Source organism: Orcinus orca, chromosome X (assembly GCF_937001465.1).
Source record: "Orcinus orca chromosome X, mOrcOrc1.1, whole genome shotgun sequence".
NCBI classification, from domain to species: domain Eukaryota; kingdom Metazoa; phylum Chordata; class Mammalia; order Artiodactyla; family Delphinidae; genus Orcinus; species Orcinus orca.
Window position 1 is genome coordinate 55832349 of NC_064580.1, and position 23333 is coordinate 55855681.

General features: G+C 49.5%; 1 protein-coding gene across 9 annotated transcripts; it reads right to left on the bottom strand.

Annotated features, from left to right (window-relative positions):
- Nucleotides 1-1007: 1007 nt before the first annotated feature.
- On the bottom strand, nucleotides 1008-20704 carry LAS1L (LAS1 like ribosome biogenesis factor). Of its 9 annotated transcripts, none has more exons than XM_033412478.2 (15): nucleotides 20254-20702; nucleotides 19351-19476; nucleotides 18273-18342; nucleotides 17360-17441; nucleotides 16626-16910; nucleotides 16296-16342; nucleotides 15325-15434; nucleotides 13497-13582; nucleotides 13084-13134; nucleotides 12564-12770; nucleotides 12059-12206; nucleotides 6443-6984; nucleotides 3347-3497; nucleotides 1896-1999; nucleotides 1008-1397 (listed from the first exon to the last, which is right to left on the bottom strand). In XM_033412478.2, the coding sequence occupies exons 1-15, from the start codon at nucleotides 20442-20444 to the stop codon at nucleotides 1384-1386; spliced, it is 2214 nt and encodes a 737-aa protein (XP_033268369.1). In that variant the 5' UTR covers nucleotides 20445-20702; the 3' UTR covers nucleotides 1008-1383. The 9 variants fall into 9 exon arrangements, with proteins under 9 accessions (XP_033268369.1, XP_033268365.1, XP_033268371.1 ...); XM_033412474.2 differs by having other exon boundaries at nucleotides 1896-2056; XM_033412479.2 differs by having other exon boundaries at nucleotides 1262-1397; nucleotides 1896-1959.
- Nucleotides 20705-23333: the final 2629 nt, after the last annotated feature.

The following is a 23333-nucleotide window of genomic DNA, read 5'->3' on the forward strand; positions in this document are numbered from 1 at the left end:
ACATACCCACAAAGATATTCAGGATATCTTTTAAGAGGTGTTGGGGACTCCTTAGAGTCTTAACTAGTTTAAACCCTTGACTGGGCTCTGGCAGGACACTTACACTCAATTCCTCCTTGGCATTTTATAGCATATGCCCTCTCCTTCCTTTCACCATTCCTTGGCTCAGCCGCTTCTAGAGCCAGCTTCTTGGCTGGAATGTGGCCTGGTTCTGTCCCTTGTTTCACCTTATCTGGGCCCAAACGGGCCCCACAGATGCCCACTCTCTCACCCAGTTATCACTTCCCCAAGTTGGGGTGGGAGATACTGTAGCCAATCTTAACCTCAGTCAACCACCACCCTGGAAATATCATCCTGAGAAAAACAAACAACTTGTGTACACTGGGGCTTTCTTAAGACACTTAACAAAGGCATCAGGTTACCATAATTGGTGGACTTTGTCCTTTTTCACCCAGCAGAGGGCTCTGACCGGTGAGACATATTTTATTCATCCCTGTCTCTTGGCAGCTCAGGGCTGACAGGGTAAGTAAGGCACTCTGAGTGTCTGAAGGAGTTGGGTGACCATAGAAGAACTCTGGTTCAGTCCCTTAGACATTTCTCTGTTCCAGTGCATACCACAGGGAAGTCCACTTCATCTTTTCTAGGCAAAAAGGTGACAAAGAAAGGTTTCTCTTTGACTTTCAACTGCTGTTTGGTGCCCAGTGAGGGCAGGCAGGTAAATGAGTCAGAAGCCTGCTGAATAGCAACAGGAAGACCTGGGTCTTCCAGCTGTCAGGGAGGTTCTGAGCAGATTCCCCTGATGCTGGCTGGGCTTTATGGCCAACAATGCCTCTTCTGGGGCCTGATGCTTCCTAGTGAGCTGGCCTCACACTACATTCCAATGAGGGGAGTGAAAATGGTTTGAGTCAGAAAAAAAGGCAAAAAAGGGGCAGTGGACCCAGATCCTGCTCTGTTATGATCCCACCTTTTCCGGAGCCCCCAGAATAAAGGAAGAAGCACACAATCCCTCATCTCACAAACACCAAAACAGTTGCCTGTTTATTGTTTTTCAAAACAAAAAACAAAATGAAACAAAGCAAAACAAAACATATTCAAAATCCTACTGTGATTTTGAATCCTACTGTGATTTTGAAAGCTGAGCTGATATGGCTGATGCAGGCTGTCTCCCAGCTTGTTTTATGGAGCATTAGGTGCACTGGCAGAGTGGGGGAGAGTGGGCTGTTGCCCCAGTAGCACTGGATGAACACCTGCACCAGGGCTGGCATCAGAAGAGCTGTAGGCCACTTTTGAGCCCATGCAGCTGGCCCTGGCTCCAGAGAAGGCCGTCCAAGTTGCCACTGTCATTGCTGCCGTTGCTGCAGTTGCCACTGCCAATGCTGCAGCTCAGGCCCAGGGTGCTGCAAAGAGAGGGGAGAGGGGAGGTCAGTCAGGGAAGGAGGCAGCTTTAGGCTCTAGAGGGGCTAAGGGTGCTTGATGTGTGTGTCTATGGGAAGGGCCCACCCTCTTGCCTGGCTTTACAAAGAGACTGGAACACATCTGAGAAACCACTTCAAGATGGGCCCCAGGGGTGGCTCTGCCCTGCCCTCAGTTGAGGGAGGAGGGAGAAAAGGAGTGGAATTTTTCAAATGAAACTTTATATAGAACCCCAGTACATAAACCAGATTAAAGCAGAGCTAATTGGGTTGAGGTAGGAAAGGAAGACCCGTACCACCCTACCCCCAGGAAGGCATTAAAAGTGGCTGCCTTAATAGGCTTTCTTCTAAGGCCCTAGATCTTGGGGGCCCAGAGGACCCTGGGCTGGATCCCTCCCACCCCAACAGCAGGTTAAGGGGCCCAAGGCCAGGCTTAGGCTGCAGGGCTAGGCCCAGCTCCCATCTCAGGATTGCAGAACTGACCTAGGGAGAAGACTGCCCTCCTCTTCCCTGGCCCTGCTCGGAACACTCTTGCTTCCCCTGCTTCCTGCAGGTCAAAAGTTCTTCCAGGTAGATGAGGGTGACAGCTGAGAGCAAAGCCATCATCTTTCCTCTCAGGGAGATCCACGGTTACACTAATGCAGCTGAAAAAACCCTTAGAGATGATCTAGCCCCATCCCCTCCCATCACTCACCATCTCACAGACAAGGGAACTGAGGCTCAGAGATGAAAAAGGACTTGCTCAAGGCCACACAGCCAAGTCGGGGTGGAGCTGAGACAAGGAGCAGGGGCAGGCACGCTGGCTCCAGCTGAGGAAGTCTCCCTACTACAGGGGGTGTGGGACTGGGCCTCCTCCTGGATAAAACAGCTCTACCTGCCCACAATTCACCCTTGATACCTTGATGTTCATCAAGACAGCCCTACCCAAGGGAGAGGAGGTCTCTCTCTCAGACATGTGGGCCCCACTCGCAACTACAGACAACCTGGCTTCCCCCACTGCCTCCTCTTCTCTCCAAGAGGCCTGCTGCCCCGGCTTACAGCAGAGAGTCCATGACACTGCCTTGGGCCTGGCCTGTTGCTGGGGTCCCTGGGTTCCATAGCCCTCTCTCTGAATGTCTAGAGGAAGAAGGGCTCATCTCCCATGAAGTGGGCAGGCAGCACAGGGACAGACTGTTTCAGGGGCCCACAGAGGTCTCTCTCTGGTACTCACAGGATTGTCCCAGTCACAATGGCCCCACATTCTGGAATGTACAGGCCCTCTGGACGGGCTCCTCTGTGTTACCAGCAGAGCCCCTCAGCAAGGGCTGCTTGGTTCCTGCCTTCCTGATGACCCAAGGGCTCCTACGCCTGTGATCCAGAGGTGAGTTTCGAGGGACAGCATGGAGCCCTGCATAGGCCTTGCTACCAAGATGCCTGGACAGTGCAGGGAGGCCTACTGATTACTCTGTGCACCTTTGGACAAATCTCTTCCCCTTTCTGGGCCTCAGTTTTCTCCTCAGGAACATGAAGAAGTTAATTAGAGCACCCGTTCTTGACTTTTTAGGAGTGGTGGATCCTTTAGAGAATCTGTTGAAAGCTATGGACCTCTCCCTTCCCAATACACACACACACACACACACACACATACATACACATAAACACACACACACATGCATGCATGCATGCACAAACCAGATGCAATCTGAGAGGGATGCCAAGCCAGTTCTGTGTGGCTGCCTCACTGGTCCCCAGTGCACTGGTCCCCCACACTAGGGGCTGGGACTCCTGGCAAGGGCCCAGCCAGGGACTGGAGCTTATATTTCACTCATTTTGGCCCTGACTGGGGACAGTTACCTCCCCCAACCACCCCACTCTATGTTCTTCCCTTCCTTCCTCCCTCCCTCCTGTGGGAGGCAGAGAAAGGGGTGAGAAATCCTGCTGCCATGGGCACTCACCCAGTCTTGCATGTTGGGGGTTCCAGCCGCTGGTCTAGCACAGGCTGGTCCAAAAGATACATGGTGTCATAATTCTCCAGCATAAGCTCTGATGGGTCTTCGGTCTGACCTGGCATTCGGCCTAAGGGGAAAGTGTCCCATCGTACATCTTCTGTGGAGCAAAGTGAGGAGGCAAGAGAGGGCTGATGAGCTAGTTCTCATATGGGTGCACAAGCCCACCTACTCTGTCCATCCACCCACCTTACTTAGCCTGCTCAGCACAGGCTGTGTATCTTCATCCTCACTCCTCTCTGCATCATTTCTCATCATTTCTCCTCTCCACCTTAGCATTCCCTGTCCCTTCCATACTCCCCCATACACTCTTCATGGTCCTCCTATGTGTTCACATGCAGCACCCCCACCACAGCCACCCCCAACCCCCGCATACCATGCACACAACTATCACAACTGTAGACATTTTTGTTCCTCTCCACTCTTCTTCTCCTACTTCCCCAAACATGTCCCTACACAGATACAGATGACACCTTCTTCAGACCTGGCTGTATCACTGCCTCAATCGCTCACCCTCACCCCTATTTTCACACACGCATATATATATATCCTGGAGAGTCTGGATGCCCCTGAATTCCCACCACACCTCCTCCCCAAACTGAAAGATACCTCTGCATATCTGAATGACCTAGATATCCTACACATCTATGCACAACCACCCCTCCCCCTCCCAACATGTTTGAGTGCCACATCATTTCTTAGTAGCCTTGCCTTGAGAGATATACATACAGGCCCACATACCACCTCAGGGTGAACACTCTCTCAGCAGTTATCATGCTCTCCCTGCCCCCTGCAAGGTCTTGTTGCCCCAGATGTGCACACAAAGAACATCCCTTCTCTAGGAAAGGACTGTCTCATTGCATATCCCACCCCCTATAGATGCCTCAATATACATACATAAGCACACTGACCAAACCCTCCACTCAACAAATGTTTCCAGTTTTACTCCCTGCCTCTCATACTTCTCCTGCACAGGCACACAAACCAGAAATCTTAACGTCCCTGCATCTCCACATATGTGTATACACATACAGAGGAAGTAACAACAAGGGGGAGAGGGAAAGATTTCAATGCCCTAGGCCTTTCCACATTCACAACCCCTCCCCGCCCCTGCCATACTCCACTTCGGAATGGACCATGTCAGGCACTCCCCACCCACTCTGTCCTATCACTTAAGTACCCTCCACACAGTATTATATTAAATCCCTTCCCCATCCTTACACTAGTGCATCCAGTGTTTTCAAGCGAAGCCTTCACTGGTGAGCTCCTCCAAGTAGATCCAGTTTCTGGCCTCCTGCATCTCCCTGGTACCCAAAGAATTCTCCCTGTCATTATGCCCCTGGCATTCTGGAAAGTATCAACCCTGGACTAGGGTTTTATGTTACCCAAAGAACCCCCGCAGGAAGGGCTGTACCTCTGCTTGCCCATCTCCCCATCCCTGGCTCTCTTACACGAAGGAAGTTGTTACTCTTAACACCCTGCATTGCCCTATGTATACGAAGACACCTTTGTACACAGGGACCATTCCCCCATGTCTGTCACTGACCTGACCATCCTCCCTACTCCCAACCCTGTCCACATCACTGCCCTTGGCTCTCTAGCCTGATACCTTTGTACATGTCCCCTCAGTGATAGCACAGACCACACAGGCCATCTCAACATGGCTGTTTCACTGCCTGTTTTCAGGCCTTTCCATATCCCCCCACCTCTTATTGTTTCCACTTCTCTCCCTCATACAGATGCCTCCTGGTCCTCATAGGTCTTAGCAACCCTGCCTCCTCTTCCAAAAACATATATGACCATGTGTGCATGTATGCACAGATGCACATACAGCCCACTTCACACTTTCTCTTTTCACAACCCCTACTCTCTCTCTCTCTCTCTCTCTCTCTCTCACACACACACACACACACACACACACAAAATTCTGCCTGAGTCACTGCCCCTCCCTTTGAATATTTACAAACACAGCCCTCCTTGCTCTAAGAGATTTCTCTGTTGCTGTGCCTTGGTTTGTCCAGCACATGCAAGCAATACCCATTCACACACACACACACACACACACACACACACACACACACACACACACACACATAAATATGTTCCCCCATCTGTAGCACTCAGGGCCTTTATGTCCCAGCCCTTCCACACACACGTCCATAAGGGCAAAGACTTCACTTTCCCCCTAAGCTCTTTCACTGCTTCCCCTTTCTCTCCCTATTGTTCCCCACCAAGCCTACCCCACAGCATACCCAGTCCCAGCCCCAGGCTCCATCACATGGGCTGTGCCCCATGTCTACCCCTGCCTCCAGCGTGTACACATACACACATGCCCATGTGCACACATCAGACTGTTCATTCCTGCGGAGTCCCCCTGCCTTAAGGTTCCTGCTCCCCAACCCAAATGAGGGCATTCAAAAAACCACCCTCAGGAGCTGACTCATGTTCCTCCACCTACCATTCAACCCCCTGCTCCCTCCTGGCTTTGTCTCACTAACTTGCATACTCACCAAAAAACTGCACTGCTCCTTATTCTCCCCCTTCTGATCTCATTTCCACTTCCACTGACTGAATACTCTTGGGTTCCTTCTTTCTCATACACACAGCAAAATCCTGTCCTATCACCAACCAGCCTCCACGTGTCCATACACATTCACATATACACAGAAAGCACTATTCTTTGGCTCCTTGCCCTGATCACTGCACATGAAAAACACACGCAGAATCATACATATATCAACCACCTAACTCTAGCTTTCTGTGTTTTGCTGCCCAGTGCCCACACCCACACCAACCTCTCTGAATATGCTCTCTGCATGAGGCAGCTGGCAGCATGACAGTGCTAAGGTCCCTGGCGCTCACATGCTCCATCTTAAGGGGGAGGGAAACCAGCTGTCATCCACACACCAGGCTGTCTCCCAGGCTTGCCTCATGCTGGCTACCTCCTGCTACTTTCCATCCTTTCTCTAGGGTGAAGGGAAGCCTCAAGAGCCAGCCAGAGAGGGAAGATACATGTGGGGAGAAAGTGGATATCAGGCTTCTTACCTGAGCTAACTTGCCATGTAGAGCCCTCTAAAGCTCCTCTTTTCTGGGCCAGGAGCCTGGCATTCTCAGCAGTGGGGGACTCTTCCTCCATAGAGAAAGGCCCCACTTCCATCCTGTCTTCCTCCTCCTCATCTTCGCCGTCGTCGTCATCATCGTCGTCGTCGTCGTCGTCGTCATCATCATCACCTTCCTCCTCCTCCTCCCACTTCTGGTCATCATTTTCCTCTTCCTCCTCCTCTCCCTCCTCCTCTTCCATCTGGTCTTCCAAGGCCTCTTGCTTCTTCTTCTCATCTTCCTTGGCATCATTAAGGCTGCCCTGTTCCTCCTGTTGCTGGGCTTCTCCTTCAGGTCCAGAGCTCGAGCCAGCTGGTTTGAGGCTCCAGTACAGGCTGTCCAGTGTGTATGGAGACTTCCCAATGGGGGAAGCCTCTGAGCCCTCCTGCACCAGGTTGTTTTCTCCACTCTGGGTATAAATGGAACAGATGCGCAGCAGCTTCTCCTGCTCCTCGTCTGGCAGGACCTGCCCCATGGCTTTGAAGATGCTGAGCAGAGGGATGGAGTAAGAAAGATTCAAAATCTCAAGTCATTTTATATCCCAAAACTCCAGTTTCAATTTGGTCTCTGAGCTTCCAGACCTGCCTCTGAAAGGCAGTGCAGTAGAGCAGACAAAACACAGATACAATAGGGCCATGGACCCTGAACGAGCTCCGTAATTCATCTCTGTGGCTCACTTCCACTCTCAGTAAAATGAGGACAATAATGGCACCTAACTTAGAGGGTTGTTGAAAGGAGTAAATAAGATAGCTCAAACAGAATGCCTGGCACAGTGCCTGGCACATAATAAGCAATCAATAAATGAGAGCTATTAATCTGTACTGAAATGCTATGTAAATACACAAACTAGCCAACAGGCCTGCAGGGCTGGACATGAGAATAGATCCCTCTCTTTAGCCGAGCAATGTATCCTGAGCTCCAAAGATATGCCTGGAAGTGTGCTGTGCTCCTTCTGCATGGAACACAAAGTGTGATCCCTTTTGGGAGACAACTACAGCCCAGCCTGGAATGGAGGAAAAGAAAAAAAAAAGCAGCAGCTGACAAGACAAAGCAGAATGTGGGCGGGAGGCCAGATGAGCAATGCAGACCTGGGCACTACAGGAGCTGGGGGGAGGCAGAGAGCACAAGGAGGGCAGGAGAGATCAAGGGAAGGCTTTGTGCAGAGACAAGAGCGAGCACACCGGGCTGTGTGCATGCGGTGAGAGTAGCCTGGCTCGAGCGGAAGGGCTGTGCTGAGCAGCTGTGGGAGCAAGAGAAGCCTGCAAAGGTTAAGTGTGTGTGTGTTGGGTGGAGGGGGTCATCTGACGTGTGCTCAAGCACAGGTAAAGGCTGCATTTCTGAAGATCACCATGGTGACCATGTGGAGGATGGCCTGGGTGGGGCAGCCTGGAGTCAGGGAGAGTCGGTGAGGGCTGACCTAGGGCACTGGCAGCAGCGATGGGAGGGAGAGAAGCTATGAAGGACAGACAGAGAGCAGGGCTTGGTGATCAGATGGTAGGGGGGAAGGCAGAGGGGAGTTAAAGATGACGACATCGTGCATACAAAGGACGGCGCTAACAGCAAAACCACCAACAAACACAGAGCGGTTGGGAAGGAGAGCTCCTGGGGAGGAAGAGGGTGAGTACCCCTTGCAGAGCCTCACATAGAACTGGGCACCCAGCAGGCACCTGGTCACCGCTGGAGGCATGGTAGGATGGACAGATGGATAGTTTCCTTCTAAGTGTATTGAGTTTGAATTGTGGGTTGTTCACAGAAGGAAGGGCCATGTGCTCAGCGGGCTGTTTTCTCTCTGGGCCCCATAGGCAGACCAGACACATAGGTGTGGTTGCTGGTCACTGGCTGCTGGGGGTAGGGCTGGGAGCTAGTGACTCCACTGGGAGACCCTCTCTGCAGGGCTAATTTCACATTCCAAGATGGCACTGGCTCAAACTGACTTGATATTGGCTGGCTGGGGGAAGCTCTCAAAAAGCTTCCAGCCTTACTACTAAGAGGAAAAGCCAGAGAGAAACTCTCTTCCCTCTCACTGTGGTCCATTTGTAGGATTAATAATAAATATTCCCAGGTACTTTATGTTGGCAAGATGCCATATTACCACTGTTTATTATTATTACACACCCACTCTCTCAAGCTGTCTAGTCTGACCACTGAGGTGCAGGGGTGATATGAATCTTAAAATCCATCTCCTTCCTCGGGTTTGCCTGGTCACAGCTAGGGACTGAGAAGGTCACAGGTCAGGCTGGTGGAAAGAAGGTGGACTTTGGACTCATAAGCCCTGGGCCCAAATCCCTGTCCCACCACCAACAAATTGCATGACTTTTGGATAAGTCACTTCACACTATTCAGAACCTTGGTGTCTTTCTTATCTGTCAAATAAAAGTATATAATATCTCCACCTCCAAAGACTGCTGTGTCAAGTTAAATGAAAATGCTTCTACAAACACAGCACCATGTCCGACACTTAATTGCCAGTGGTATCTTTTATTTTTCCTGTGGGGAAAAGAAAAGTCATGTTCTGTATGTGCAATCTAATGGAACACTGTAGAAAGAGCACAGGAGTAAGGACAGTATATCTGGAATCTGGTTTCTGGCCCCAGCTCTGACTTGCAGACTTGTTACTGACTTGCAGCCTAATACCTGGGGAAATCCCATTTCCCAATCTGTGTAACAGGATGATTAGGACTAGATTCACCGATTATCTGCGAAAGGCAGGATCTGTGCACAAGAAATCGTACCCAAGTGAGCCGCTGTTACTGCTGGCATGTGTCGCATCCCGCTGGTATGCTTGGGTTGGGAGAAGATCTCTGTGGTCCAGACTTCTCCAAGACCAGCAGCTTCCACTCTGTAGGCACTTAGGATTGGAAAGTACCTTGAAGGCCACTTATCCAACCTTTCCATGCTGCTCTTTTCATTCCCTCCCCCCATTACATACATATGCCATATTCCTTCAGAATTTTGAAATTTCCTTTATTCTTTCTCTTGCTGGAATTGCTCAAATACCTCTAGGATTTTTTGGTTCTCCTCCCAGTTTCCCACCCATCCATATCACTTCCAGTCTAGAGCATACACATCTGGAGATTTGGCTGTTTGGTTCAGTCTCATCTCCTGGAGGTCTTGAACTGGCTGTCTTTTGTCAACAAGGCTACTTTTTTCTCTTATAAGTTACTTATAAGATACAACTGTGCCCCAAATGTCATTAGGGTTCAAGAAAGACTTTCTGACTCCATGGGAAAGATCAGGGGACTAAGACGGTCTTAGCATCCAGACTCCCACTTCATTTATTCCTCAAGCCTGGACTCAGCTCCCACCAAAGACAGCACTGCTGGCAATGAGACAGCAGAGTACAGTTCAGTTCAGCATTTACTGAGGTTTATTTGGGGCCTGGACTTGCATGGCGTGCTGGGGCACAGATGGCTAATGCAGAACCCTTGTCCTTGAAAAGCTTAGTCTGATAGAGGGAAGGAGACACTAGGGGAAATAGACACGAATCTCAGATTTGAGAAGTACTTGAGAGAATCAACATGACACAGTAGATAGTGCTGCCACCAAGTGAGATAGGGAGCAGAGGAAGAAGTTCACTTTGGGGCTGGGGTGGGGAGTAAGATGACCCATGCTCTTTTGGTCACAGTAAGGTGACTGGAGGCCATCTAAGGGGAGATATCTGGCATGCGGTCAAATACAGGAGGTTTAATCTTAGGGGAAAGGCCTGAGCTAGATAAAGAGATTTGAGCTTTGGCACTTTACTGGAACTAGTAAAAAAGCACAGGCATTTGAAGGAGGGAGTGGTAAACAGCATCAATGCGGCAGACAGGCAATGGACAAGGGCCCACTGGATTTGGTAATTAGGTCAAAGCAGCTCTGGGGATGAATGCCAAATTGCAGCAGCTTGAGGAGTAAGAAGGTAGTGAGGAAATTGAGACTGCTGAGTATAGACTACTCTTTTGAGATGTTTTGATAGGAAAGGAAGGAGTGATAAGCTAGTGATAACCCAACAGAGGGATGCAGGGTCAAAGGAGATTTTGCTTGTGTTGTTGTTGTTGTTGTTTGGTTTAAAGATAAGAAAAACTCAGGCACTGTTCACAGGTTGAAGAGTAAGAGCCAGTAGAGCAAAGGAGAGGCTGGGGTGAGGCCCCAGTGATGCTAGCAGAGAGCACAAGTGGAGGGAAGGCTTTGAGGTTGGGCAAGGCCACCTCATACTGAGACTGGCGACAACGTTGAGTGTAGCCGAAGATCAGTTCATGAGGGCTGGACCTCAGGTCAAGGGGGCCCTGCTGGAGGCCTCCATGTGCTTGAGGAAGCTAGGGTGAAATGGGAGGGGGGGATGGGGCTTGAGATGAGTGGTAAGGTTTTCAGAACAGTCAGGAAACAGGAGAGAAAGTGGGCAGAAAACAAGTAAAAGTTCAGACAAGCAGAACTGAGGCCTGGCTTGAGATTAAAAATCATACCTCTGCAGTGGCAGCAATCTGCAGGGCTATGTGGTTTTCTCCAGCAGAGCTCAGCTACCCGGGCTGAGGAGTGGGAGAAGCAGAGTGGGGAGGATCACTCCTAGCTTGGGGGTTTGCAAGTCAGACACACCAAGGGATGGGCAGAGCTGAGGATGCTGATGATGGGTGGTTGAAGTGATCAACCACAGATAGGATTGAGGGGAAGCAAAATTGAGGCGGGTAAGAAATGGAGGGATGGAGGTCTGGAGGCAGGCAAAGAGCAGATGTTGTGGGATGCGAGGGTGAGAACTGGTAGGACAACAGGTGGTGGTCACCGAGTGGGATGCTGGGATGTAAGCTTTCAGAGGTGGAATAGCTCTGAGTGATGGAAGTGGGTTGCTGAGTGTAGTGGAGAATGAAGGTCACTGGAGGTGAGGAGCTGCAGTGTCAGATGGGTCACTCAAATGAAACAGATATCATTCCAGAAAGCAGGAAGAGAATTGGGTGCTAAAGCCTTCCATGAGTATGAGGGAAGTGGCTCAGGGTCAGGAAATGACAGAAAAAAAGGGAGACAACCACAGGTATTTACAGGAACCAGCACAATATTCAGTTTGACCACAGCGCCCAGAGTAGACTGGGTAAAGGGGAATCACAGGAGGTATGGTTGTCATGATAGGTTGGGGCAGAATCAGAAAGATCTTTGAATGTCAGGCTAAGAAGCCTAGACCTCATTAGGAAGGCAGTAAGGAGCCACTGAAGGTAGTTAAGCACCTATGAGAGGTATATTTTGGGAAGATAATAGAGACAGCACTGGGCGTAAAGTCAGAAGAATGGGTTCAATAATAAACAGCAGCTACCATTTATTGTGCACTTACTCTGTACAGGCCACTGTGCTAACCACTCTAGGGGGGTTGCCTTGTCCATTTTCATACTGGACTCAGTTCAGCCACGTCTTAAGCTCTGTGATCTTAGGCAAGAATACCCTACCCTCTCTGGGACTCAATTCTCTCATCTGTTAGTAGGACGGCGACAGGACTAGATGTCCTTGCAAGGGCTCGTCCAACTGTGCCATTCTAGGGCTGTGTGGCCCTGAGGCCTGCAGGGTCTCACCCTCTTACCGAATGGAATTCAAGAGACTTACAGCTGAAGGAGTTGGGGGCTGGCCCAGCAAGGTGAACCCAAGCAGGACTCAACCACCTGGGGCCAGTCAAGGGAGGCAGAGCAGTTGAATAGCCTCCAGTTCTTCCTCGCTTCCCACTGGCTTGCAGAAAACCGGCGGGCGTTCCGTCCTGAGAGAGAAGAGAGGGCCTGAGGAGAAGGAACTAGAAATCCCCCCCACCCAATCTTGCACCTTGAAAAGCTTGGCTCTGCCCATCCCTGTCTCCCCAGACTCCGACTCCCCATTCTATACCTCCCAATTGCTCAAAGTATTCAGGACCCTTTGCCCCAGTCCAGTTTACTTGGTTCTGAGAAGAAAAATGTGAAGGGAGATTTGTCCACTGCTGCTGTGGGGCCCTCTCGGGCAGACCTAAACCTTTCACAAGGGATGTGTCCTCCTGGTGCTATTCAGTCGAGAGCTGAGCACAGTGGCAGATGCTCTTGCCTGGGCTGCATTAGGCCCTGGGGCTAGGGCTAGTCTCCCTCACCAGTTTTGGTGTTAGCCACGATCAGTTCAATGGTCCATCTGAGGATGTAGGTGGGCCGGATCCCAGTGTCCCCCAGGGCTGGCAGCTCAGAGAGCATCCTTTCCAGCAGGGCCTGTGTGAAGGTCTGGGAGTGGAGGCCCCTGAGCAGGGGCTGCCAGAATTGAGAGAACGGCCTTGGCACCAGGACGTCATTCAAGTCCACGTTTTCTGGTTTGTGAGAAACACCCATTGACAGGAAAAGGGGAGGCAGGGAGGGAGAGAGAAGGAAGGAGGGAGGGAAGAAGGCGAGAAAGGGAAAGAGGGAGAGAGAGAAGGAAGAGAGGAAGAGGAGGAGAGAGAGGGAGAAGAAGAGGGGGCCCCACCAACAATAACAGAGTTGCCACCGCAGAACAGGAGGAAAGAGGAAAGTAGAAGAGCGGGGAGAGAAACCAGTTAGTATCTGGTAAACAACAACTGACTCAAAATAGAATATAAAAGAAAAAGAGTTCTGGTTCTAGCTTCGGCTTTGTCAATAACTCACTGTGTGACTTTGGGTCAGTACTTTCCCCTCTCTGGACCTCAGTCTGCCCATCTGTAACATGAGGATGTTGGACTAGATGACCTCACAAGGCCCTTCCAGTTCTGCTGTTCTAGCTCTCTACCAAGTGGCTAGATCACAATTAACATAGCACAATAATGGCATTAAGACCCCCACCCCCACCCCAGCCCACCCCAGCCCACCTCACCCCACCCAATTCCAGGCCACCTAAGGATAGCCCAACAACTACTTATCAGTGGGGCTACATGTTCTGCTCAGCCAAGAGGGCTTCCAGTAGCTATGGAACAGCAGTAAACAGCCCTTACCTCCCAGTCCAGGGCCACCCAGCCCACCCCTGGTGTTCTTGCCCAGGATACACAGTACCCTAAGGCTGCATCGAGCCTCCAGGACCCTACCTTCATAGTCTAACTGCAAAGCCGCCAACTGTTCAAATGTGGGGATGAGAAAGCCGTCATCCAGAAAAGCATCTAGCAGAGCCTCCCTGGAGCAAGAGGACACTAAATTAAGTAAAATGAAACAGGCAGAAGACCCTCTTCTACTCCCCTACCCACTCCCAAGGCAGCTAATGCCTTTGACTCAAATGGCCAAACCAGCATGGGGGAAAAGGAAGGCAGATGACAGTTGGTTCTCAGGCCTCAGCCTCCCTGAGTCAGGGGCTGAGCCAAAGACTGGGATCTGTGGGTTTTGAACAAGCATTTACCTAGCACAGGCAAATCTAAGGCCCATAACAAGGGCAGTAGTGGCTTAACAAGTCCGAAAGCACAGATGAAGAAAAGTCCCAGGCCCACAAAGGAGTTAAATGCCTGAGGTTATAGGGTCAAGGGCTTTTAGACTTTAGTTCCTGCTTAGTCTTTGTTTCCCTTGACAGTCCTCCAGTCTCCTACCGCTTCCCTTCTCCCTGGTTACCCTCTTTCAGATCTTACAAGCAGAAACTTTGGGGACTCAATTGCTGGGCCAAATATTATATTATCCTCATTCCTAAGGACCCCAAGAACCCAGAACTAAGATACAGAGGTTAAAAGTATAAGCTATAGGGGTAATCTCTCATCCCCATCTAGCTTAAACCAAAACCAGCAACATCCAGCTGTCTCCTCCAGAGCTAGCAGTTCCCTAAGAGAGGCTCTCCTAGCTGATTGGGCTGAGGGGGAACAAGAGCTCCCAAGGTGTCTCAATGTCTGGAGGGTTGTCATGCTCAGATCCCTCCCTCTACCAGGCTCAAGGAGGAAAGAGTTGTCCTTCCATCCATCTCCCATCTCCTCAGGTCAGTATGCAGGAAGAGCACTTAAAACAGTCAGCCAGTTGCCTGCTCAGCATGACCAGGCAGACGCTACTGTATAGCACAAGGATAGTTTTCCAAGCTACGGAGGGGGCCACCACTCACCCCTTTACTGAAGGGTACAGCTAAGAAGCCTAGGCTGGGCAGACACTGATAAAACACCTTTGGAACTACTGGTATCCTGGGAATAAAGAAGACGCCAGGGACAATCCTAACCTGCACTGCAGGCTCCCCACCCAGGCCCACTCTGCCACATACACCACCTTCCTATACTCTCCGCTCCATCCCAGATTCTTTCCAACCTCTTCCCAAAGCCCTTTCCAGCTGAATGTAGGTAGCAAGCCCCAAAGAGCCAGGGAGGAAAGGAATGGATAGACACTGTCTGCTCTGACTGAACTGAGTACTACTTTGAGGGGAAAATAAGGCTCATGGCCATACTGGGTGGGTCAGTGGGGACTTAGTCTTTGGAGGATCCAGGCCCTGGGAAGGCCCCTCCTCTCTCTCCTCAACCACAATTATCCAGGGGATGTTGATCCTCTCTAATAGCAGTTCAAAAGAGACCAGCAGTGCCTACCATATATCTTTTACCTCAAACTCGGACAAAAGATCGGCAGTGAAAAAGCAAAAGGTTAAAGGCTTTTCCTAGTTGCCAAGAGCTCCACATACCACTGGACAAACAGGAACAAAGCTGGCCAGGGGATGGATGACGGTAGACATTCCTGCCTATGGCCATTTCAGTTACTCAGAGTAGGCAAACCCCACCTGGTAGCTGGCAGGGTTTGGGGAAGAGGATCATGTGAAATGCAAGGTCACCCGTGGTGGGTCAAGATTATCCCTGGGATTTCCTACAGCAGAGGTTGGCAAGCTGGGATATGAAAACCAATTTCAGTGAGGCTGCTACGCTCTACCCTAGAGAGTAGGCAGCCCCTGATTACCTAGTTACACACCTGTTCTCCCATGTAATGCCCTTGAGCTCTGCCAGGATGCATTCTACAGGTGGGGACAGGTTATTCCACGCCTTAATGGCCTGAGGTAAATACCTAAATTTCTCCAGCACCTGCCAGCAAAGAGGGTCCCATCAGAAGGCTGGTTCAGCCAGGTAACACCCCCCCATCCCTCCAGGATTCCTTCTCATAGGACCTCTCAGCATGTCCCTTCAGGGGATACAGCAGGGTATGCAGAGGTGAGCCCACAATGTCCCTATTGGTCCTGCAACTAAAAATATCCTGACTCTCAAACTCCAGACTTTCTCTTCTTCCTCCCTCCCCACCCTCCAAATTCCCTTGTTATTGTGGCTGTCAATAACCAGATAATCCAATACATAGATATCCAATGGGGGCATTTGGTTGGAGTTGGGCAGAGACCCTTGGACCAAGGGGTGAAAGGAAGCAATGGGTTATGGAAGAAAGTGAATCAGGAGACTCAGGTTCTTGTCCTGGTTCTATCACTAACTGCATATGTGACATTGGGCCAGTCATTTCACTCATCCATGGCTTCAATTTCTTCATCTGTGAAAAGGAAGGGTTGAGGTGAATGGTTTCTAAGCTTACCTCCCTTCCTGCTAAAACAGCACCCCTCAAGCTCACCTGATCTAGGAAGGTTCCTGGACGCCATCTGCTGATCAGCTGCAGTACCGCAGGTCTAAGCAACCACCTAAACCCTGTTGTTCCCTACCACCCAGTGGGACCGATTATCCACAAACTTCCAGTGATGTGCAGGATCGGCCAACTGGACTCTGCTCCTCTTGTCTCCTTCCTACTTCCCCTCTCTCTCTTTCCAAGAAGAGTTTTGGAAGAGCTTTCCAAGCTTTGCCACTTTTCTTTAAATTTCATTCTCAAGACTTCTCTCAGGTAGCTGGCAAGGGGGAAGAAATGGCTGGGGCAGATGAAAACAGGCCAAGTCAAGGGCACTTTCTTACCTTAAACTGCTCCTCTTCATAGGATACCAGCAGTTCTCGGGCTCTTTCTGAAAACAGAATAGGGAAACAGATAGAGCAGCCAGCCCTGTGCCTTGCTCCTGATGGAATTTTGAGCCCTCTCACCTCATTTCTTGAGTTGTAAATTGGGAACTAGAATTCTTGGCTCTCCTGCCTCATGGAGCTCAAGGAAGATGATTTGTGACAGTAATTTTTTTAAGCTAAGTCTCACCACAACCCCAGAGGAAATACTGAGCCAGGGAAATAACCAGAGTCAACCTAAGTCCGAGTCTTCCAAGCTCATGGGCCCCTTTCTGTATCAAGGACACCTACCATACAACTCTTTATGTCTCACAGCCTTTTGCCAATGTGGATCAACCTCTTTGTTGCCTTCGCTGTCTCCATCAGCCTTAACATCCAGCTCTGCACCTTTCTCCTCATCCTTAGGCTCTGGTTTCTGTTCTGTGATGTCATCAACGACAATGTTCTTATCTTCCTCTTGGTCTTCTTCATCTGTCTCTTCCCTGTCCTCCTCCAACTCCCAGGTCTCTCTTAGGCTGTTCTCCAGTTGGCGGCACCAGTAGGTCTTCTGGAGCCAATCCAGGACAAAGTAACAGCCTAAAGGAGGGGAGGAAGGAAGGCAGCGCCATAGTAACAGCCCAGGCAAGCAGCTCCTAGCAGGCCTCCAGCCTCATCTTGCTAACATTATGGGGAGGCCCCAGGTAAGAGGCTTGGCTCCAAGGAGGCACAAATCTCAAATATCTAGAAGCAGCCCCTCTTGCTCTGGGTTATCCCCGAGTTCTTTGCTTCCTCCCACTCACCAGCACATTTCCTAGAAAAAACCTATACCAGACTTGAAGATGGGATGCCAAAAACGGCACGGGGCTAGCAAGTGGGAGAACAGAGACTCCTTAAAGTTTGTGTCCAAGGCAAATGCCTCACTCACCTCAGCCTAGTCTCAGCTCTGACCCCAAGTGAAGACCCTCCTCCCTCTCTCTCCCCCCACAGTGCCACGTAGCCCAGGCCTCTGGGCTAAACTGTGATAGGTATACTCCCTGGGGACTCACCCCTGCGGCAGTCATTTATATGGGGCATTTTCTTGTGGGTCAACTCATGGCGAAGTTCAACAATCCAATCCGGAATGTTCACCTGATTATGGGGGAGGGTGTGAGTGCAGAAATTAGAAAATATTAAAGCAGAAAGGGCCACAGAGATGAACTAACCTGGCTTCTCCCCATTTTACAGATAGAGAAACTGAGCTCCTGAGAGGAGGTTCCGTTCTTAGTGGCAGAGCCAAGATTAGGAACCAAGTCTCCTGATTCTCTTTACGCTCTGTGGAAGTGATCTTGAAAATCAGAAGACACTCGCCTCCCCCAACCACCAACTACCCTCCTCCAATGAAGAGATTCCTGTGAATGAGCATTAACAATCACCTTCTTCAGCCTCCCTCTGCCCTTGTCTGTACCAGTTGCTCTCCCAGGGTACCCTTTACTCTCCCCTCTCTTCCTCCCTTCCTCCTTCTCTCCCAGACCTCCTCCAGGAAGCTTCTCTTGATGGCTGAGAACCTGTCTGCCATCTGGGTCTCTACACACCTCCCATACTCACTCAAGGCGGGAATGTCTTGCATTTTCACCCTGCTTGGCTGAGTTTGTCTCCTCCTTCAGACTGTCAACAACCAGAGGGCAGGCACTTTAACTGCCACCTCTTTCCTGTCCCCACTCAGGGGTGCATTGGGGTGCTTCAGCTTCACCTGGGCCACTCCCAGCAAGCTGGGCAGGCCAAGCCCACTGAAGATAGCAGCCATGAGCAAGGGAGCAGGTCTGCTTCTTTCAAGCTAGAAGTTGAGGCTCTGGGGTTCTTGCTGGGCTTGGCTGACAGTGATGGGATGAGCTAGTCTGACTGTATCCATATCACCCCATGCCCCATTAGTGAGTCCTCCTGAGAAGAGAGAATTTAGCAAGTCCACTTTATCATACACACCTCCTGAGCCAGGAACTTGAGAGGGAGCTTGGCAAACTTTGTCTTCCTCTCCGAGATAAGGTTCACAAACCTGAGTTTGGGGGAGAAATAAGTGGCATAGCCCAAGTAACTGTTTTATTCAAACCAGTGGGGCTTTAAAACACCTTGCTGAGTTACTGTCAACTTGCATTTCCACAACCTTTCCAATGACTGTTCTGTCCTGTTCTTATGGTTGGTGTCAACCAGAGCAGGAATGGTTCCATCCAGTCTAACATTTACTGAGACTCTGCCCTGTACTGAAGCCATACAAATGAATAAGACACTGCTCTGGCCTTGAAGAGTTCAGTCTAGGATAAATAATCATGACATAATATAATATATTATGCTAGAACATAATATGTTATAAATGCTACAACAAAGGACTACATCAAATGATATGGGGAGCACAGCTAAACAATGGAGAAGGTAAGAAGAGCTAGGGAGGACCTCAAGGCAGACAAGGCAAACAGTATGAGCTAAGCAAAGACTCTGACAGATGAGAAAACTCAGAGGCAACCTTTTTCCTATGTACATGATACAGCTAGAACCACTCTGAGTCGCTTTGTAAATCAGGAACTCCTGGCCCATGTCTCCATTTCCACAACTCAGTAACCTTTCAGTGTTCGTGGAGAGAATGGAAAAAAGGTGTAGGTAGGGGTAGGATTAGAAAATCCACATTAAATCATGGGCAAGGGCATTGAACCATGTAGAAAAGTTCCTCTGGGTGAAAGAGTAAAAGGGGGAAAGTAAATCAAACTGTCAAGGCTGGAAGAGACCCATAGAGACCACTTGGTCTGAACCACCCCCACCCAACATTCCAAAGAGAGGGAAAGAAAAACGGAAGAGAGAAGGCTCTCAGGAAAAAAGAGGAATGTGTGTTAACAGGGGGTACCAAAAGCTGTCACATTAAGCAATCATAAGGTGACCCATACACAGGGACACACAAGGCTTTTTGCTTCAGGTAGAACCCAAAGCCAAACTTTGCTTATCATGTGCTAAGCCCACGCCTCCCCCCCCTCAAAAAACCACCCCCCCACACCCCTACCCATGTAGGTCTTACCTGACCAATGCCATGCCATAGAGCAGTCTAAGTTCATCAGTGCCCAAGCCACCAGTTACATCCATGAGCTTACAGCGTACCAGGTCTGCAGTAGAAGCCACTGCCAGGGGGAGTTCGTTGCCTAACCTAAAGGGCCACAGTCCAGCACCATCATAAAGGTCCTTTACACAGGCCCACCCTCCATCTCAGAACCTAGGTTGTAGGTTATTGCAATTATATACTGGCTCAAGAGTGTGTGGATAGACACAAATCAAGAAGCTGGGAAGAGGGAGGGTAATGTCCCTGGGATCCAATAGTACACAGGACATGAGAGGCTGGTTTAGGACATACAAAGGATATCTAACTGCTACACAGCCAATCAACAATTAAGTGTGGACACACTCCTTTCTTTCACCGTAAAACTCTCAACTCTTTCACCCAGAGAAGACCTTATTCTTGGAGGCATTAGCCCCTTGTCTGCTCCCAACTAAATCTTACCAACTGGACTGAAGCGCTCCATTCAAACATGCTTTTGCAGGCAAGCTCCCCCCACCCCCTTTCTATTTCGAATCAGAAATCCACCCTAGAGTGCTACTCCTTAAGACAAGGCTGGCTCAGCCACAGCGGTGCCCTCTCATCGGCACCCACCCCAAGATGAGAGAAGGTAAGGATCAAAGCTCACAAACTTGACAAAAGGGCTGTTGAGGCACACCCCGTTTCTTTCCGCAAAAGGGATTAGTGCACGAGCTTGGCTGCGACCTTCCCCCGGGCACCTGGGAGACAAGCAATGCCCAAACTACGCGTAGCGGGGGGCCATTAGGCATTTAGGAGAAAACTGGGTAATAAGGCCTTATGGAAATTCTACAAAGGAAGAGGTGAAGTACCACCAGCACGCAGGCAGGAGGGCTAAGCCTGCCGCCTTACCTGCTCCTCCACACGGTGATGCGGTTCAGCGCGTACCGCTGCAATTTATGGTCGTCAGAGAACAGATACACTGTCACCTGATCCCACTCGGCCCTACTGAGCCAGGCGACCACGATGCGCTGGGCCCAGAGTGGCGGCGACCCTTTTTCTTTGACGCACTTCCCGCACCACGCACTCCACACGCGATCCATCCCCCGGGGACTCAGGCCTGGCTCAATCCCGGATTACCACCAGACACCGGGCTCGTTGCCAGGCTTTGGGCCGCCGCACTCCGCACAGCCTCCAGCTCAACGTGCTACCCTCACTCCAAACCGCCGCCGCAACAGCAACCAATGGGAGAGTGTGACCCCGACGCAAGCCCGCCTCCCACCGTTAGCGCGGCAAATCGAAACGCGAGAGCTAGAGGCTGACCAAACCACAAGTTGCGGGAACGGCCTCTCCGACCGGAAGTGTTCTTTCCTCAAAGCAACCGTACCAGCTGCAAGCATTCAGCCTCAAGGTTCCGCTAATTTCCTGGTTGCTAACGGAATTCTGTCCCAGACCCGGAGGGACACTTCTGGGCTGCAGGAGGAATTTTAGTTTGCGCTCCCTGGCGGGCCGGGGAGGGATTGTGGGCGTCCAGTGTACTGGAAAAACGCTTAATGTTTTCATTGCCATGAATCAATACCTGATCCAGTAAAACACTATGGACTCTAAAGCAAGACTGCAGAACAAATATCTAGTACCTAAATATCTAAAGTTGGGTTAAAAAAACTCTGCTGGGTTTCACATCTGTACAGTGAGGAGCTTAGACTGGGTGATCTCTAGGTTCTTTTCCATAGCTGAAAATTGTAGGATTTTACTCTGCCAGCATTCCACTGCTATGCTGGTTTCAACATCCACAAAGGTATACTTAGTTTTTCTGCACAATTTCTTGGGATTCTGGAGTTCTGGAGGGGAAAGCAATATTATGAAACCCTTCTGATTTTATGGGTTGGCTAAAATATGTTCAAGACTCTGTCCCAATCTTTCTCACAGAAGTTATTTTCCAATCTAACACATGAGAGAGAACTGTTGCTAACACTCTAACAGCATTGCTGGGAGTAACTCTTTTGCACTTTACATCAATAAATTCCAATCCATTCTCTATATGTGCTTCTTTCTCCAGCCATCTTCTCCTAAGATCTAGTCTGCCCATGGTTCTTGAATGATAGTTACTCTGTCCTGAGTAGCCATGCCAAACAGTAGGCGAGGTGTCTTCCAGAAACCAGATACCCTCTCCATGCTCAGGCTCTTAGCTGTGTGCAGGCAAAGACAGGGAGATGGCTTATATGACCCCTTAAGATTCAATCCAGTCAGAGAAGTTGCCAGGTCTGCAGGAATCATTCACGAACATTTTGGTTTAGAGGTTATTTTTGGATAGTACTTTTCAGGTAAAGGGCCCTATCCTTCCCCATTCCTTCCCTATGAATTTGAGGGTCTCCCTATTCCATGTGTTCCAAGAAAACTTGACAAAGCACATAACAAGAGTACCATGTCTAATATGTGGCAAATGAGGCCTGACACCTATTGAGAATTAGGAATTACTGGATCAAGTCTGTTAAGTAGTGATAGCTTTGAGGAGGCCCTGCATTAATTTCCTGTGGATGCTATAACAAATTTCCACAAACTTGGTGGCTTAAAACAACAGAAATTATCTCACAGTTCTGGAAGTCAGAAGTCTAAAATCAGTACAGTTTGGCTGAAATCAAGGTGCTGGCAGGGCCAGAGTCCTGCTGGCTATTCTAGGGGGAAATCCATTCCTTGTCTTTTCCAGCTTCTGGAGGCTACTGGCATTCCTTGGCTTATAGCCACATCACTTCAATCTTCAAAACCAGCATCTTCAAATGTCTCTCTGCTTTGTCTTCACTTCACCTTTTCTTGGTGTGTGTAAGATCTCCCTCTGCGTCCCTCTACTACATGTGATTGTATTTAGGGCCCATCTGGATAATGCAGGGTAATATCCCCATTTTAAGAACTTTAATTTAATTATATCTGCAATTAAATTTATTTTTAAAATTAATTTTACTGTATAAAATAGCATTCTTTTATTTATTTATTTTACCATATAAAGTAATGTTCACAGGTACCAGGGGTTAGGATGTGGATGTTCTGCCAGTGGGGGGGGGGGCGTTGCAATTCAGCCTACCACAGGCACTATGGAATCTATCCTAGCACATGCTCAAGAATCCTAGGAATCCCTAGACATTTGATGCTGCAGGACACCTCTAGATGTGCCAGTGGGCTTGAATTAAATGAGCACTCTCCAAGTCTAAGGCATTGCTTGTAAAATCTTAAAGTGGATCAAATTTGTCTTCAAGCTACTGCTTCCCCTTATATGTTTCACCATTTCCCTCCCTCTACCCACCCCCAATTTGTGCATCCCATTCACCTAAGGCAGTCCTAAGGCCCCTTCTGAGCACCTGCCTATAAGTAGATGCCCTTCAAATCTCCAGCTCTGATCCTAATCTTTCTCTGGAGCTCCAGACCCATTTAATAATTGCACTCAATATCAACCTGTCCAAAACTAAAATATTTTCCCCATAAGTCTGCCCCCATCCAATAGCCTTCAATCCTAGTAAATGGCAACACTATTCACATAGTCATCCAAAGTTCAGTCTCTGCACTCAGACAACTTGGGCTTGAATTCTAGCTTCACCACCTACTATCTGTAAAAACTTGAGCAAGTTATTTAACTTCTGTATGCCTCATTTTCTTCATTTAAAAATGGAGAAAAAAGAGCACTTACTTCATAGGACTCTTATGTGGGTTAAAAGAGATAAGTGTAGAGCCCTTAGAACTGTGCTCAGCACATTGTAAGTACTTGAAATATTAGCCTATACTGCTTTTAACAGTATCATCGTCCACTATTCCACTTCCTCCCTCACCTCCATGCTGACCTTCCCCACAACTACATAATCTGTCTAGTAAATTCTACTTACTATTTTTTAAATTCAGTCCTCTCCTTGACATCCTCATGGCCATTGCTCTAGTTCAGGCCTTGATCCTCTCTGGATCATGTACTACTTTCCTAACCGATCTCCCTGCCTCCATCCCTTACA

Excerpts from the sequence above, each read along its gene's own strand:
- LAS1L (XM_033412474.2), bottom strand. The coding sequence starts at position 20,444 with ATGGATCGCGTGTGGAGTGCGTGGTGCGGGAAGTGCGTCAAAGAAAAA. Across the intron at positions 12,207-12,563 it reads CGTGGCTAACACCAAAACTG|GACGGAACGCCCGCCGGTTT; the intron begins GTGAGGGAGACT and ends CTTCTCTCTCAG. Across the intron at positions 2,057-3,346 it reads CCCCCAACATGCAAGACTGG|CTGCATTAGTGTAACCGTGG; the intron begins GTGAGTGCCCAT and ends GGGTTTTTTCAG.